The following is a 14,656-nucleotide window of genomic DNA, read 5'->3' as shown; positions in this document are numbered from 1 at the left end:
CAGAGCCTGCCGCCCGCGGGGCTGAAGGAACGAACTTCTGGGCAGGCCTGGGCGTCGCGCTTTGGACCGCTGACGGAAACCTGGACGCTGCGCCCCCTGCTGGCTCCGGGAGACCCTCGGCGCCACCTCGACGGCCCCAAGCGCCGGTCCCCGTTCCGTCCTCAAAGCCCGGCTTCCGGGGAGGTTTCCAGCCAATCCACCGCCCTCTCGCACCGCAGAAGGCGCGGCGACGCGTCACCTAGCACGGCGCATGCGCGCGCCCAGGGGGCGGGGCTTCCTTGGCAAGATGGCGGCCAGCGGTTTGCGGCAGGCCGGTGCCGCGGCCAGCACCGCGGTGAAGCCTATTTTCAGTCGCGACCTGAACGAGGCCAAGCGGAGGGTGCGCGAGCTCTACCGCGCTTGGTATCGGGAGGTGCCGAACACTGGTGAGAGGCAGGGGTGCGTCCGGGGCCCTGAGGCACCTGCCCAAGGTCTCACGGCCGAGCTGAGGTCACCGACTAGGGCAGAAACGACTCCTGGCTTTCGGGGGAAGAGGGTCTCGCGAGGCAGACGTGCCCCACACCGGGACACAGCTTCCGAGCGACCTAGCCGCTTTGGTGGCTTTTGTTCCTGTATTCCTTACCAAGCCCCTGGGAGAGGAGAGCAGGGACTGTGGGTGACTTGATTGTAGCTGAGGACACCGAGAGACAAATTGACGGGCTCCAGAGCTAGCCCCGGGAGCTTCTGGAACTCAGAGTTAGCTTACAGTTCCAGACATGTTCCAGGTGCCCATTGGATTTTGTAACCAGACTGGCGAGGACTTGCAGTTAGCCATTCCCCATTCTGGAAAACAAACTGGACCATAGGAGGGAAACGACTTGGCCAAGGCCATGCAGTAGTTTAATGGCTTCTCAGGTCTCCCTAGCTTTGCTAACGCAGCTTGCTCTAGTATTTTTGAAATCTCATCCCTACTGCTACAGAACACCTCTTTTCCCTGAGATGGCAGCTAATCGCTCACCCTGAATGCGGACTGTTATCTTGATGTCTTCCTCAGTGCTGTCCCTGTGCTGGATTTTAAAAGGGGCGAGAGTTCAGATGTCAGGGACATCTTTTGTTGAGTAGACGTGTATTTAACATGGACCACCACAGCTGATCTGAGGGGGAAGGCATTTTCTAGTGAGTGCCAGACACACCTCAGAGCTACTGAGAGGCAGCAACACTTTCCTCGGATTCTGCCCTTTATTAGCAGTGTGTGACCTTGGGTAAGACTTTCCATTTGTACTGTTCGCTCATCTGTGAAATAGGCATAACACTGTCTTCTTTAGGGAGTTACTATATTAAATAGGTTACTATAGTAACTGATCAAACCTTGGGGAAGGCACTGACGGAGGTGGAATTCCTCACAGTTCTTAGAACAGACTGGAGTGAAGGAGCAAAACGTACCGAGACCCATGTTTACTTGAGAGCACTTTGGTTTCTCTAGGTCTGATGCTTCACAAAAGTGAGATTCTAAATTCCAGGTTCTGTGTCAGTGTGCATTTGTTTAGTGTCCTGGTCATCTTTTTTTTTTTTTTTTTTTTTTTTTGGTTTTTCGAGACAGGGTTTCTCTGTAGCTTTTGGAGCCTGTCCTGGAACTCCCTTTGTAGACCAGGCTGGCCTCGAACTCACAGAGATCCGCCTGCCTCTGCCTCCCGAGTGCTGGGATTAAAGGCGTGCGCCACCACCGCCCAGCTGTCCTGGTCATCTTACAGCCCCATTTTTTTGTTTTTTCAAAATCCTTCAGCTACTCTCTGAGAGCCTAAATTTGTAGTGTTTACCATTTCCAAGATCACTGAATTTGAGTATCATGAAAGGCTCAAACTTGATTTAAACACAGCTGTCCCTAATTAATGGTTTTCAGAGATTATTATGACTTGGGGGGGTACCTTTTTGTGGTGTTTTTGTTTTTTGTGACTTTTTGTTGTTTTGTTTTTCTGGGACAGGGTCTCAGTCTGTGCCCTTGATTGGCCTGGAACTTGCTGGACTAGACAGGCCTTAAACTCATAGAGATCCATCTGCCTCTGTGTGCCACCACATTGGGCTTGTTTTTCTTTTTGTTAGGATTCCCCTCAGACCTTTGATCCACCAGCCTAAGTTCCCAACGCTGGGATTGCAGGCGTATGCCACTGTTGCTAGCTAGTTGCAGAATGGCCAAAGCCCAAGGTATCCTCACTAACCCAATATACCGATCTCCTTAACTGTAATGTCTGTAAACCCTTGATATTCTGTCTCTTAGCCTTGTATGCCTCACCAGCCTGCCCTTCCATCTAACAATGAACAGTCCTTTTGTATGCTTGATGACATCAACAGAGCTGCTAAAGGCCGCATGTCAGGATGAAAGTGGCTAAAACCTGATTTTCTTTCTTTTGAAACAATCTTTCTGTCTATCCGTGGTACCATATAGGCCTAGGCTAACCTCCAAATTTATAGGCTGGGTTTACAGGCATGTTAGCACTCGGTAAGTCCAGTTTACAACCTGTTTTCCACAGGACACCCATGAGGCGCATTAAGTTCAGTCACTGAGTTTGTGCCCCTGCTTTAGGCACTGATGTAGTGGATTGCTGAATATTGTGACTTTTAAAATATATTTTATTATTCTTAAATTTATATTTATTATTTATATATATAAAGTTATATATGTATGTACATACATATATATCTACACTGAGCCACCTCTTCAGGCTACCACCACCCCTTTTAAGGGAAGAAAGGTTTATTTTGCCATTTCAGTCCATCATATTGGAGGGGGATGGTGAAAGTGGCTCATGGCTCCATGATGGCAGCGGCGTATAACAGAGCTGAATATCAATCTCAATTAAGGCCTAGAAACGTAAAGCTCAAGCCTTCCAGAGAGAAAAGCCTTCCATCCCTGCACAAACCCTTAGCAATACTCAACTCTCAAATTCATGTAGTTACACTACATTATCTTATAGAAATGTCAACTCTGGCATCTTATTGTGCTGGTTATTCCATATAAAAATAGTATGATAGGGATAGTCCTCAGTGATAGGGCCCTTGCCTAACATGTGAAAGGCCCTAGATTCTATCCTAACTCACTCCCACGCACACAAAAAGCACATGGGCACACCTGTACTCCCAGCTTCTCTGGAGGTCAAGTCAAGAGCATTGAGCTCCAGGCAATTTAGCATGACCTGTGTCCAGGCTGAGGGTTGGGCTATGTGGGAGCCTCTTCTTCACTGGACATCCACTGGTATAGGCATCTAAAAACATGTTTAAATGGTCTAATTTCTACAGTCATCATGTTTTCTCTTTAGTGCAGTTATTCCAGTTGGACATCACTGTGAAACAGGGACGGGATAAAGTCCGAGAAATGTTCATGAAGAATGCTCATGTCACAGACCCCAGAGTGGTTGATCTCCTGGTCATTAAGGTAACTACCCTCTCTGATGAACTTAAAAGATCTGCCAGCTTGTCTTGTGCTTCTGAGTCTTCATTAAAAACCAGCTGCTGCTGGGTGGTGCTGCACACCTTTAATCCCAGCACTCAGGAGGCAGAGGAAGGCGGTCTCTGTGAGTTCAAGGCCAGCCAGGGCTACACAGAGAAATTCTGTTTCAAATTTCCCTCCCCACCCAAAAGAAAGGGGGCAGGGAGACAGCTCTTGACTTAGCAGCTATTGCTGTTTCCTAGTTCAACTGGAGGTCACCATTTCTTTTATTTTTAAAGCTAGGGTCTTACTGTGTAGACCTGGCTTGGCCCTGAGATCTGTTGCCTCTGCCTTCCAAGTGCCGGGATTAAAGGCGTGGAGGCCTCCACTTCTGAAACACTGTGTAGCCTGGTTAGAATCAGACAGCCTCCTGCCTCAGCCCCTAAAGAAGCTTGTGAGATTGCTGAAGGGGAAGTCCACCGGGGCCTCACATTTTGTGACTTTTTAACAATGGAAAGCAGGGCAGAGGCAGGTGGATCTCTGTGAGTTCGAGGCCAGCCTAGTCTACAAGAGCTAGTTCCAGGACAGGTTCGAAAGCTACAGAGAAACCCTGTGTCAAAAAACTAAAAAAAAAAAAAAAAAAAAAATGGGAAGCAGGAAAGATGCCACCCCTGGAAGTCGCTGTCTTACCTGTATGCCAACCACTAGAAGAGGAAAACAGGATAGCTTCAGGGATGGTCAAACTGTGGCCCTTGTGTTTCCCAGGCCAGACAGGGTCCATCAGCAGTAGCTCATGGCAAACCAGGAAATACCACAGAACTGTTACATAGAAACATGACGTTAAACCAATTGTGTTGCACAGTCCTAGGAACCTGTTAGTTACTTCTCTTGGAAAAGCGGCAGGTCATTGAGTCCCACCACCCTCCAAATGCAGAAACTTGCCTTAGAAGATTTACTTACCCAGGGTCATTAGCAAGTCCATACCAAACAGAGTACTGAACTTGAGTGTTGTGCTCTTCATCTGATGGCTGGAACTGACTACCTTCCGTTCACGTGCACAGGGGAAGATGGAGCTCCAGGAAACCATCCACGTGTGGAAACAGCGGACACACATTATGCGGTTATTCCACGAAACAGAAACACCGAGGCCAAAGGACTTCCTGTCCAAGTTCTATATTGGCCATGACCCATAAGGTGCATGTTAATATTTAATTATTTTAGAGTATAAATAAACTCATTATTTGCTGGTTGTTTTGTGATAAACTTGCACTGGTGAACCCATTTCCTGTGGTCTCTCACTTCTTGCCTAAGTGTGTGTGTCTTTGGTGTACACGCCATGTTTATTCCCTTTTCCTGGAGTATGGCGCTTGCTGTCAGCTGTATGGGATCCTTGCATGAGGAAGCAGGGAGGGATAAGGCTTCTCATCTGTCCAGACTCTGTCCCCGTAGCTATGAAGCTGAGTGAGTCTGTTACTGTAGTTGTGCTTACTATGCATGCACTTATATTGTAGTTGTACTTCTAAGATTGGGATCCTGGTGTTAAGGCTCTTCCTGTCCTGTGGGAACAGCAGTAGGACTGACAAGATGATCTATTTTGCTCTGGAAAATGGCTGCTCAAGGCCTAGACCTTCTACTTAGAAGCACTGATCTTTAAAATGAAATTAACTTCCTACTCATTGTGCAGGCACACAATCGTTCAGTGCAAATAGAACAGACTCATCTACCACTTCTTCACTTTCTTTATTCAAACAGGATCTCATGTAGCCAAGGATAACCCCATACTCACTCTATAGCCATGGATGACCTTGAACTACCAATGTTCTTGCTTCTGTCTCCTTCCCTGAACAGTCCGGAATGCTGGCGAAAGGTACTCAGTCTTTAGACATACTTACTGAGTGACCCCACAGCACCAGGGATCCCCACCCACCCAGGAGCCCAAGTTTTACAAAACATTCTAACTATTAAGAAGTATCAAAACTCTATGTTTGGCAAGTGGCAACCCCTCTAGGCTTAAGGCTACAGTTAGCTTCAGTGGCTTTGAGGGAAGATTTATAAAGTTAAAAAAATTTTAAGTCTCAGGATGGGGGTTAGGGGGATAGAAAGATGGCTCATTGGTTAAGAGTACTTGCTGGTTTTGCAGAGGACCAGAGTTGGTTCCCAGCACCCACTTGAGACAACTTATAATCATCTTTAACTCCAGTTCTAGGAGGATCATATGCCTTTGGCCTCCAGGGGCACCCATAAACAGATACACATAACTAAAGGAAAAAAGTTCTTGGTCCCCCCCGATGATTTCTGTGGTTGTGTAACAGCCTGGATGTCCTGGCTTTTAATAAGATGTTTCTTGAACACAGAAGAGACGACAAAGTGCAACTGAGCCTGCTGGGAGTGAGAAACGGGAGCAGCCTTTCAGTCACACATGGCTCGTATTTATTATGTCACTCAGAGTTTCCAGTGCTCTGTGGACAGCACATTTGCAGGAACCTCCCAAAACATAGGGTTCTGGGCTGATGTCACAAACCATGAGGAGGTGAGGCTGGGGGCTGGCTTTCTCTGACCCTTCTGCCAATAGGGAAGGAGCTGAAAGTGCGACCACTTCGTCTATTAGTGCTTTCTCCTTTCTGCACTTCTCCATGTCCTGGAAGAAAGGCAGGCATCAGTCACTTAAATAAACCACACACAGTCTCATGTAGCCCAGAGGAGTCTCAAACTCACTGCAGCCAAGGATAATCTTGAACTTGTTCCTGCCTCTACCTCTCCAGTGCCGAGATTACTGGTGTGTGCCACTAGAAATACCCAAGGCATTTCTCTTCTGCTTTCTGAGATAAGGGCTCCTGTTGTCCAGGCTATCCTTGAGCTCTGCCTCTACTTCCTGGGTACCAGGATCACAAAAGCTTGTGATGCCACACCAGGCTTTGGGAACAGTCACTTTCAAATAGGAGGTAATGGAAGCTGTAGCAAAGACAGGAAGAATGGTGGACTTAAGACAGAGTGGTACAACAGTGGGCTAATACTTGGAGACTGATAAGAATGCAGGTAACTGCCGGGCGGTGATGGTGCACACCTTTAATCCCAGCACTTGGGAGGCAGAGGCAGGTGGATATCTGTGAGTTCGAGACCAGCCTGGTCTACAAGAGCTAGTTCCAGGACAGGCTCCAAAACCACAGAGAAACCCTGTCTCGAAAAACCAAAAAAAAAAAAAAAAAAAAAAAAAAAAGAATGCAGGTAACTCGAGCAGTGACTCAGCCGATCAGAGCCCATACTGATCTGGCAGAGGACCAAAGTTCAGTTCCATAAAAAATGGCTCTCAGCTACCTGTAACTCGAGCTCCAAGAGATCTAACAGTCTCTGGCCTCCATGAGTACCGTATTCATACACAGAGACATATAAGTAAATGTTAGAAGAAGAATAAAACCATGACTCCTCAGAGAGGCCACTCTGGGATAACCACAGAAGACATGGCCCTCTCAAGGTTACTTCTTCCTGTAGCTGGGAATACAGAAGATAAAAATGGCGTAGGAGGTATGACCAGATCACAATAAGAATGTGAGCTGCCCAAGTAGGTGCTAGGAATAGAACCCAGTTCCTCTGCCAGGGCTATCAGCTGAGCTATGTCTCCCACCCCCTTGCCAGTGTCTAAACTTCAGTCAGAAGCCATTGGCCTAAGTTGGTTAAGAATCCTAGATACCAGGACCTAACTTTGCCATTAGCCTCAGACACCAATTTCACAGCTGTCCTGATTCATCTCTAAAAATTCAAGATTCCGGTGCTGGAGAGACAGCTCAATGGTTAAGAACATGAGCAGGTCTTCCAGAAGACCCAGGTTCAATTCCCAGCATCCACATGGCAGCTCACAGTTGTCTATAACTATATTTCCAGGGGATCTGATACCCTCACACAGACATATACACAGGCAAAACACCAATGCACATAACATAAAGACATTATTTTAAAAGGGCCAGGTGGTGATAGCACACACCCAGTACTCAGGAGGCAGAGGCAGGCGGATCTCTGTGAGTTCAAGGCCAGCCTGATCTACAAGAGCTAGTTCCAGGACAGGCACCAAAAGCTACAGAGAAACCCTGTCTCGAAAATCAAAAAAAAAAAGAAAAAGAAAAATTCCCTGCACACTTCTCAGGACTGAGCGCCCCTCCCCTTCCCCATATTCCCTTTTTACTTGTCTCTTCTACTTTCACCCACCTCAGGATTCGCTGGTTTACCCCTCCGCTTCTGAGGCAGAGGCTACATGACTTGTATAAATGTGAAGCATATTAAATCATCAAGAAAATGTCAGCTGACTTGCCGGGCTGTGGTGGCGCACGCCTTTAATCCCAGCACTCGGGAGGCAGAGGCAGGCGGATCTCTGTGAGTTCGAGACCAGCCTGGTCTACAAGAGCTAGTTCCAGGACAGGCTCCAAAACCACATAGAAACCCTGTCTCGAAAAACAAAAAACAAAACAACAAAAAAAAAAAAAGAAAAAGAAAAAGAAAAAAAGAAAGAAAATGTCAGCTGACTGAAGGTACATCAATGGCAACTGAAAGGCTAGCTAGGATCTTAACCTATTGGCAGATTAACAGTAACTCAGTCAAATTACCCCATCCAACGTAAGAGAGAGACAGACTCCAGTGAGTGAACTCATTGAGCCTTCTGCCTTGAGCGTAGCTATGCTGCTGCAGGCCAGACAGCAACAGGACCAGAAGCGCCACCCTACTTCTTGTTCCTGTCCAATTAGGAAAAAGGCAAGTCTTACCTGTTAATCGTCATCGTCATCATCCTCTGGAACAAAGATGTCATGCTCCTCAAGTAGAGCAGCGAAGTTCTTGCTGATGAGTGTCCCAACATAGAGAAAGGGGATCACAATGGAGAACACACGGAGAAGACCAAAGGACATCTGCCGAGAGAGAAGTGCTGTGAGTCCTGGAGACGGGCTGCACCTCAAGCCCTGGCCCTCAGGGGCATTTCCTCCAGTGACCCCAGACACCAACTGAGTTTTAAAGTCTTTGAAAAAATTCAGAGCAACAAAGAGACAGTGAGTTTGGTGGCCATCAAAATGGATGCCAGAAAGAAAAGCATAAAGCTAAACTAAATTTAGGAAAATAAGCAACTAAAAATTAGGGGTTTTTAAAAAATTAGACCACCTGCTAATTCCTTGCAAAAACCTTAAACAACTGGGTGAGAGACTAGCATGGCTAGACTGTGATCAGCTCTACACACATCAAAGTGAGTTTCAGGGACTCGACAGATGGCTCAGCACTTAGGAGCTGGCTCCTCTTCCAGAGGACCTGGGTTTGGTTCTCAGCACCCACATCAATTCTCATAAGAAAGTAACTCTAGTTCCATGGAACACCACACCCATACACATAAAAAATGAATTTAAGAAGATGTGCAGTGAAAGGCTCTTCCATGCAGTTCTCTTCAGTAACTGGTGCCTGCTGCCTGAGAAACTGCAGCACATTAAACTTTAAAACCATGAAAAAAGACAGTATGAACTGGAGGGAAGCAGGTGACATTTCACTAGTGTTTGCTTTCTGGTTCCCCTAGCTGTGCTTTTTTATAAAACAGCTAAACCTTCTTGCTTCTTGCTGTGAATCCCGACTGCGGTCAACTGTAAGTAAGGGTCAGACTATCTCTAAAAGATTTCGTTAACCCTTCGCCTCTACACAGCCCCGCAGTCAAAAGGCACACCTTTGGTATAAGAGACTTTCCATTTTCTTTAAGAGCACTGAGGGCAAGTGACAGCATTCAATGGTGGAAAAAAAAAAAACAGAACGTGGTCCTTGTTGTCAAGACCTAACTTTGCTACCAGCTTCGGACGCCAGCTCTGCCCTGATTCATCTGTAAAAACCTTTCTGCAAGATTCTCTGCACACTTCTCAGGATAGAAGGGCCTGCTTCTTCACGTCTTTTTTCCTTCATTTCTTTTTTTTTTTTTTTTGGCTAAGTATATTATTTCCGCATTCCCTTCTCATTTCTTCAGGCTTGTTTAATCTCATCACCTCTGAGATAGAGATTGCGTGATTTGTATAAATCGACACAAAGCTCTTCTTCTAGTCCTAGAGAATGGGTCATTGCGTCCCTCAAGACAGGACGACAGTGCACGTTCCGCTGCTTGCCTTCCAGCTTGTGTCCAGGAATCCAGCTTAACACTGGTTTTATGCATTTTTCCTCCACCTGTCAAAGTCAGCAACCCAACAGCACAAATTGGGGTCCTAGGTTCACAGCCCAGTCCGTGCCAATACTATGATTGGCCTCTAAGCCTGTCAATCAACACAGACCACACGCACTTCCCCAATGACTGGCCTCGATCCATTCGCCCCGCCTCGTCAGACACTCACTTTCACCGGCTTGGGTAAGATGGCTCCGCTACGAGTGACGATGACTGACCTCGACGGTACCAAGCTGCGACCTGAGCTTGGTACGACGGAGACATCGCCACCTCTCCTCCCGCTCGGCCCGCTCCAGAGAGCCCCTGGTCGGACTGCTATCCGGGCCAGCCGGCAAGCCACCGTGGACGCCATCTCCTGCTCCGCCCCTCGTAGGGATCCACACCCCGCACACCCAGTTTGGCCTTCTCGCAGAAAACCCGCCTTCAAGCCTCGCGAGACTCTCAAGTAGGACGCACAACCCTTACGTCTGCGCAGTGCCCGCGTTCCTGTCGCCGTGGGAAAGCCCCGGGCACCCGCCCTACGTGGTGACGTCAGGAGTACAACAACGCCCCTACCGAGCTCCAGAGGGCGGGGCCGTCTATTTGGAGCTCCCTTTGCAAAGGTGTTAGTGACCTTGGCCTCTGAAAGACTTGTATTAATTAAGGAACCGAAATGTGTAATGAAAAACTTTACTTGGGTATTTGAATTTATAAAAAGAAACTTTAACAATAAAAAGTTAACAAGAGCCCATAGCGTCTGTGAACACTCGAACAACAGGTGCAGTGAGCAGCAGGCTTCCCATAGGGCGAGGGAACAAGCAAGAGCAGAACTGTACTGGTGGAGGTTGCAGCAGCAGAACAGGTTCCCGGACTCACTCAGTCCCTAGGCTCGGACACCGGCTTCGCAGCTCCGACTCCTGACTCTTCATTTGTAAACACGGGTTATAATAACCAAAATTAATAATTTTCTGAAAGGGTCTCGCGTGTAGCCCAGCCTAGTCAAAAACCTTGGATGGCCTTGAACTCCTGATCCTCCTCTACCTCCTTTGCTACCACATCCTGCAAACTTTACTGTTCTAATTATAAGAAAACAAAACAAAAACCTAAAGCCAGAAGTGCTAGTGTGAGGAGCTGGGTGGGCAGGCCTTCCCGAGAACCAAGACCTGCTACAAAACAAAGGAAACCAAACAGGGTGTGGTGGTCCATAACTATAATCCCAGTGCTTGCAAAGCTAAGAATGAGTTCCAGACCTGTATGGGCTACAAAGTGAGACCTGGTCTCCAAAAACCAAACCAAAGAACACTAACAAGAAGGTTAGCAAAGGCGTAGTACTTGTGTGTACAATCAAGGGCAGTTGGCTATGATGCTATGTGCAGGCTGAGAACCATGCCTGGCATCACAGGACCTGGCCCTGGCCAAGGAGACCATGAAACTCAAGTCTCCTGGAGGCCAAAGACTGGCCTTTAGGCCTGGGTGGATTTGGGTCAGGTTGCCCCAAGTCCCCAGACAGGGAAAGCAGGGTGGTCAGGAAGAGGCAGGTTTTGTTTGGGAAAGAGGTATAGCTCTATCAAGCCCCACATTTCCCCCAGTCACTGTCACCGCATATACATAAAGGGACAGATGGGCCTGGCTTCCGGCTCTATAAGACCCAGCCATTTGTCCTCTTAGAAGAAAAAAATACTTGGCATGATACAGGAGAAAGTAGGCACGAGGGTTCTTGGCAGACAAACCGTGGACAGCAGATCAGGAAGGGCTGCTCCTAGATAAAGGCTGCCTGCCTCTCCCAGGGCCATGTCCAGCACTGGGCATTGACAAGGTGGCGGGGGGAAGAAAAGAAATTCCCCTTAGCACCGAGAGAGCCTCTCCTACAGAGAGCCCTGCACAAACCATGTCGATGTCAGTCCTCAGGCCACTTCTGCTGGCACGGCTGGTATTCAGATGCCCAAGACTTCTTATGTTGGACATTACGGCTAGAGTGTCCTGCAGGGGCGGAGGCACAGCCCCTTCCTGCTTTACATTATGTTCCCATCAGTCACCTGGCCTTTCTAGGAAACAGGTTGGAAGTCACTCCAGACAGAGGGGAGGACTGCAAGTTGGAGAAAGTCTACAGAGCAGGAGGGGGACACACACACACACACACACACACACACACACACACACAGCAATCTGGGAAATGAGTAAACATTTAACTCCTGAAGTACGGACCCTGGCATCCTGACCAGCAGGTCAGGGTCACAGTGCAAAGGGCCGGGGATCAGGGCCTATCCTGTTGCTTGCTCTCTGGCTGGCTCCCCTTGGCTCTCTGCTGCCATCCTCGCCTTAGCTCCACGATCTCCTTCCCATACCAGTCATGCAGGGTAGAGAAACAGGAGGTCTCAGGGGACACGGGGCTCTGTCCCCTGCTTAGGAGGAGGCTGGCAGGGCCCTGTAACTCCCATTCAGTCAAATCCCGACCCATTGGCCTGCTTCCCCTTTCTTCCACAGACCCATTGGGATTTCGGTCCCTAGGGAGAGAGTAGCCATTCTCAGGGCCTGGAGCTGAGCGGTCAGGAGTCCGAGGCTTACTGCAGCTGGCAACAGACTTCTGGGACACACCGCGATGCAAGGCCAGGCTCTGACGGGCGTCCTGCAACTGGCTCTCCAGTTCTCGGACTACAAGCCTCATGTAGCCGAAGCTGGCTCGGGATAGTGCCTTTACCCAGGCCTCCTGGGCAGCCTGCCCATCTGCTGCCAGCAGGTGTGGGTGCACCCCAGGGGCATCAAAGCGAATGGCGAAGGCAAATTCCTCGGGCACAGGCGCCTCGGCCAGCTCCACCGTGCAGCCCTCCAGTACCACCAGGCTCAGAGGGGTCCGGCTTTCTCTGTTCTCAAAAGAGAATAGCAGGTTGCCCTTGAGCACAAACCAATATCTTCGGCCAGCACCACTGGAAGTAGGTGCTGTCCCTGGTCCCCCCCAAGTACGAAGGAAGCCAGTGTGATCTGCTGGAGAATCGCTCAGAGCATAGTGGGTCACGCTCCTCTTGTTCAGCTTCATGGCTCCCACAAGAACGCGGAGGTAGAGATGGTAGCACCTGGAGGAAAGGCCCCACGCTCAGAAGACCTCCAGCCCAGAACTGTGGCTGCTACTGTGTCCCTGCAGCTCTCAGACTTCATCTGTGAAGGACACTGACTAATCTTCCTTGCTGTTCTTTTCAAAGGTCATCAAAGGGCCACACACACAAAAACTGGATATCAAAAAACTGTAACAGAAAAGACAATTGTATCAGAAGAACAAGAATGGCAGGACATTGATATGGTAGTTTTCTGTTTGCTTGTTTTTTAAACATGTAGCCCAGGTTGCTCTCCAACTCATTATGTATCCCAGGATGCTCTTGAGCCAATCCCACTGTTCCCACCTCCCCAGTCCGAGGACTGCAGGCCTGCTGCCAAGCTCAAATCCTGTACCTTCCTGGGCCCCTACCAGCCTCTCTCAGTGGTGTCCAGTCCACCTTAATAAGAACCTGTGATTTCAGAGCCAGATGGAGTCAGGGGAAGGGGCAGCCAGCAATGGATCAAAGGGGACCTGCTCTCTTAAACTCCAGTGCCACTGGAGGTACTGAAGACACCCACCAAATTCTGGTGCTCCAAGGTTCCTATGGCAGCTCAACCCGCAAGAGTCATAATGAAGGAGAAGCAGTATACGGTCTCACACCTTCTTGGTGGGGTCTTGTTGGTGACACACTTATCAGAAGAGCCTAAAAGAGGGGACAGGGTGGCCTCTTATCTAACCGCACTGCTCAGCCACATGGTTCCCACAGAGCCTGCAAAACAGCTCTCAAAAAAATGTGACAATTGCTGTCGTAACTGTAGGGCCCAGTGAAAGGGCAGCCTCTTGCAGAAAGCCCTGCCTCCTGTTTCAATGCCCCACTCACCCCCCACCCAGGGCTACTGAACTTCCCTCTGTGTCTTAGCCCAGTGTCTCTTGACTGTAATTATGGACCCCCTGGGGCTAGGTAGGTCAATTGAGTGCCTGCCAAGACTTTCCCTTCTAGCACTTGTTGGAACATCATCACAAAAATCTCTCGTGATTGCTGCTGCACCCAAAGTGGCTTGTTCTGAGGTCAACTGGCCAGCAATCCTCCATTTTCTGGCTTTGTCCATTTCGCCTCCCTCTGTCAATGTTTGTCCCCATCTGCAGGGTGTCTATAAGCTTGACTGTCCAGTAACCACCAATAATCAGCCCTGTGCAGACTTGCTGAATTCGTAGGAATACATCAGGAGACAAAACTATGTCCCTGTCCTCCTGAAATCTACTTTGCAGTAGGAGAGACACGCAGTAAGCAAATGCAATTAAATAATGAATAAATCAAGTAGTGAGTGATGAAATTGAAGCCAGGATGCGGGAGGGAAAAAAGGGCTCCAAAGAGAAGCAAAGCAGGCCCGGAAAAGAGGAAGGCCCTTCTAGCCGCAGCCCTTCGTGGGCCCCACGGAGGGGCCGAGCCCACGAGCGCCTAAAGATGAGGCCTCTCCCTGGGGCGGCCCTATGGGTGCCTGGATCCCTGGATCCCGCCCGGGCTCTTCAGCCACGCCCTCCAGGTCACCTCCTCCCGGAGCCCGCCCGACCCGCACTCACCTCCAGAGCCTGAGCCTGGCTCGTCGGGTGCTTTGCGACCGCTCTCTGCTCCGGACCCCGCGCCTCCGCCCGGGCCGCAGACGTGGCCGCGGGAGCCAGGAGACCCCGCCCGGGAGGCTCGTGTTACCGCCCCGGTTTCTCCCCGCCCAGTACCCACCAGGCCTCGGGATCTGCAAAGTCGCCTCGGCACGCACACCAGAGGGAAACTGAGGACCTGGGCGGTGAGGACCCGCCTGAGCCGCAGGACTTGTCGGTGATGGATGGCCTCGAACCCGAAGCCCAACGTCAGGCTACTCACAGGCCTCCAGCCCACCACCAAAGGAGAAAGAATTAGACGGTTTTTTTCCCCAAAAGTTCTCTCTTACCGCCCAGCCAGTCCCACCCCACGCTGGCAGAGCCAAGCGGGGCAATTCATCGGATAGGGCGCTTCATAAGGAGAGCTCCTACAGAGCCTGCAAACAAGTCCTTGGGTCAGCCCCATCTCTGCCTCTAGAAA

At 49.5% G+C, this 14,656-nt stretch overlaps 3 protein-coding genes across 4 annotated transcripts; 1 reads left to right on the top strand and 2 right to left on the bottom strand.

Annotated features, from left to right (window-relative positions):
- The first annotated feature begins 117 nt into the window (after nt 1–117).
- On the top strand, nt 118–4,684 carry Ndufa6 (NADH:ubiquinone oxidoreductase subunit A6). Its single transcript, XM_057791286.1, has 3 exons — nt 118–425; nt 3,294–3,409; nt 4,465–4,684. The coding sequence occupies exons 1-3, from the start codon at nt 251–253 to the stop codon at nt 4,594–4,596; spliced, it is 423 nt and encodes a 140-aa protein (XP_057647269.1). The 5' UTR covers nt 118–250; the 3' UTR covers nt 4,597–4,684.
- A 697-nt stretch (nt 4,685–5,381) lies between these two features.
- On the bottom strand, nt 5,382–10,024 carry Smdt1 (single-pass membrane protein with aspartate rich tail 1). The gene is made up of 3 exons (XM_057792145.1): nt 9,739–10,024; nt 8,155–8,295; nt 5,382–6,041 (listed from the first exon to the last, which is right to left on the bottom strand). The coding sequence occupies exons 1-2, from the start codon at nt 9,919–9,921 to the stop codon at nt 8,158–8,160; spliced, it is 321 nt and encodes a 106-aa protein (XP_057648128.1). The 5' UTR covers nt 9,922–10,024; the 3' UTR covers nt 5,382–6,041; nt 8,155–8,157.
- A 276-nt stretch (nt 10,025–10,300) lies between these two features.
- On the bottom strand, nt 10,301–14,207 carry Pheta2 (PH domain containing endocytic trafficking adaptor 2). Of its 2 annotated transcripts, XM_057792227.1 has the most exons (3): nt 14,161–14,207; nt 13,158–13,282; nt 10,301–12,787 (listed from the first exon to the last, which is right to left on the bottom strand). In XM_057792227.1, exon 3 carries the CDS (start codon nt 12,580–12,582, stop codon nt 11,803–11,805), a length of 780 nt encoding a protein of 259 aa, XP_057648210.1. In that variant the 5' UTR covers nt 12,583–12,787; nt 13,158–13,282; nt 14,161–14,207; the 3' UTR covers nt 10,301–11,802. The 2 variants fall into 2 exon arrangements, with proteins under 2 accessions (XP_057648210.1, XP_057648211.1); XM_057792228.1 differs by lacking the exon at nt 13,158–13,282 and having other exon boundaries at nt 14,161–14,201.
- Nucleotides 14,208–14,656: the final 449 nt, after the last annotated feature.

Source organism: Chionomys nivalis, chromosome 17, assembly GCF_950005125.1.
Source record: "Chionomys nivalis chromosome 17, mChiNiv1.1, whole genome shotgun sequence".
Taxonomy (NCBI): Eukaryota; Metazoa; Chordata; class Mammalia; order Rodentia; family Cricetidae; genus Chionomys; species Chionomys nivalis.
The sequence above is the reverse complement of the archived record's forward strand: the minus strand, read 5'-3'. Positions and strand labels throughout refer to the sequence as shown.